The sequence below is a fragment of the Chaetura pelagica genome, unplaced genomic scaffold (assembly GCF_000747805.2).
Source record: "Chaetura pelagica isolate M959 unplaced genomic scaffold, ChaPel_1.0 scaffold156, whole genome shotgun sequence".
NCBI lineage: Eukaryota > Metazoa > Chordata > Aves > Apodiformes > Apodidae > Chaetura > Chaetura pelagica.
In genome coordinates this window covers 866,856-869,136 of record NW_009953694.1, presented here as the reverse complement: position 1 = coordinate 869,136, position 2,281 = coordinate 866,856, and the positions used below count along the sequence as shown (strand labels likewise).

General features: G+C 38.4%; 1 protein-coding gene across 1 annotated transcript in view; it reads right to left on the bottom strand.

Annotated features, from left to right (window-relative positions):
* The window catches only part of WDFY4 (WDFY family member 4), a 123,267-nt gene that overhangs the window by 40,993 nt on the left and 79,993 nt on the right, over window positions 1–2,281 (bottom strand). The window contains exons 43-44 of the mRNA XM_010000358.1: window positions 1,251–1,399; window positions 37–157 (exon numbers count right to left, since the gene is read on the bottom strand). Of these exons, the coding sequence (XP_009998660.1) occupies window positions 37–157; window positions 1,251–1,399 (270 nt within the window). The remainder of the gene's footprint in view (window positions 1–36; window positions 158–1,250; window positions 1,400–2,281) is intronic.

Sequence of the window (2,281 nt, the reverse complement as noted above, 5' to 3'; positions counted from 1 at the left end):
TCTTTCCCTTGAACAACCAAGCATATGAGTTCCTACCTGCAGAAGGAAGCGCATCAGATGAATCTCCTTTATATCATTATATGAATAACGGGAGCACGTCTGGTCTCCCACAGCATGATCTTTATGACATAAGTTGAAAAGAAATGGGTCACTTATGCTGGAAGAAAAAAAAAAAAAAGAAAGAAAAAATAATTTGAAACAAAAAAGATGAGGAGAGCCCTCATGGACATCCAAGTCCTCCCTAAAGAAGAATAAAAATACTAAGAGATAGCAAGATCAACTGAGGTATTCATGATTTTAAAACAAAGCTAAATATTGAAGGCAAATTTTGTATTAGTTACCAAAATAAGGAGCCTGTGGAGGATAAGGGCAGGTTTGGAATTATTGTAGTGTGTGCAAATAGTCAGACAACAATATTTTGCGTATACTGAAGTCTGAGAAGTAGCATGGGAAGAACCTGCAAGCCTGGGTCATGGACACACAGCTGTTATAAACAGCAATTAATTGGAACAAATAATTAAGCAATTCATTATTATTTTAATTGTGTACATGTACTGCAACTGCTATATACAGCCTAGGCCATAGCAAATCCCTTAGAAAAACAACCTAAGTTTTTATCAGATCCATTCTAATCAATCCTTAAGTCACCTCATCAGATTGACTGATACTTGACTTCAGAAGACTCAGATGCAGAGAAGACAGTCAGGGAGTAAAAATACTGAGTTACTCGTGGTCCCGCTGGGTTTTGCACATGAGAACACAGTATGTGCAAAAAGCTAAGTCTAACAGACTCATTTGCAATATTGATCAGTTTCAATAAATCATGAGTCAAAGATTATAGCAGTGTGCCAAATATTAATTATGATCTTGGAGAAATAAACAAAAAACTTCTGAGACAATGAAGTTGAAGGCTCTGGTAATGACAGTTCCATATGAATAAAAGATGGGAAGCAGTCAGAAAGAAACATTAATAGCACTTTAAAAGAACTGAAAAAACAGCAACATGTGTGTTAGGCTGCCCACCAGCTCCATCTGTTGGAGCTGGGTGTTCTTATTGGCCCTGCAAAGCCTGTGAACAAGCACCTATGTTAGTTATGCTAAACAATTCTGTGAACAGCTGGAAAGGACGGCAAACTTCTTGCTGTGCTAGTATCTCTCTTGTAATCCTCTTGAAGTCTGTGCAAATTCTAAGTATTCACGTACCAATACTGCAATTATCCAAGAAAGTCTGTGTGGAAAGAATAACTCACCTGGACAAACAGTGACGTGTACAATAGACTTCTTCTAGAGGGGATAACACAAAGCACTCGCAGACGTAAAAGTGCTCTTTGCCGAAGAGCAGCACTCCTTCCACTGCTGTGTGCCCCTGCACAACTGCCACAGAGCACTTGAATGTGACCTAGTATGGAAGCAAGAATAACAAAGCCAGGAGTAACACAGGAGGCAGGGACAGCAGGGAGCAAGACCAAATGGTGCAGAAGGACACATGTTTGTACCAAAACAGATGCCTCTTGATTGGCAGGTCTATAGAGATGCAGTCAGAAAACAACGGCTGACAGCACAGGCACCTGTGGTACTAGCAGTGTGAGGGTCTGATGCCCTTTTCCCCCAATAAATCTGTTCCTTCCCCATCTATCTGTGGTTATATTAAGCAACATCACTATAAAACTTGAAGAGCTTACAATTGTTGCAGGAGTTAGTACTATAAAACTTCATTAGACAGCAATGCTTACTACACAGGTAGGGAGTTGAAACACAGAGGAAATAAGTGACTTCCACAGCATCATGCAGAAAAAACAGTGGTATCTAATAAACACATGTCTATTTAAAATTCAGAGAAAAATACAAATTTTATTTAGATCCCAGTGAATCTATACTTGAAAATCTTCAGCAAAGGGATCCCACAGAGCAATCAGCAAGGAAAGGATCTATTACCCTAGGTATTAATCTCATGATGGCCAGTTGAATCAGCATACAATAGATTGAAATCTCAGTGCCATAAAACTGACACTGCTACACAGCTTTTCAGTCTTGGATGCCAGCACAACACAGTAAGCTAGTAAATGAAATTTTGTTTCTACATTTATTTTTTCTTTACTGATAACCAATTATTTTACCAACAAAATGGGAGTTTCCACTTGGAAATCACTTGTATGGGCACAGAAAGTTGTTTGCATTCTGGGTAAAAAAAAAACTCAAAAGAAGATTTCTGTGGGTGATTTTTAAAACTAAAATACCTTCAATCTCTTTCTCTTTCCCCTCTAAATTATTTCTAAGAGGA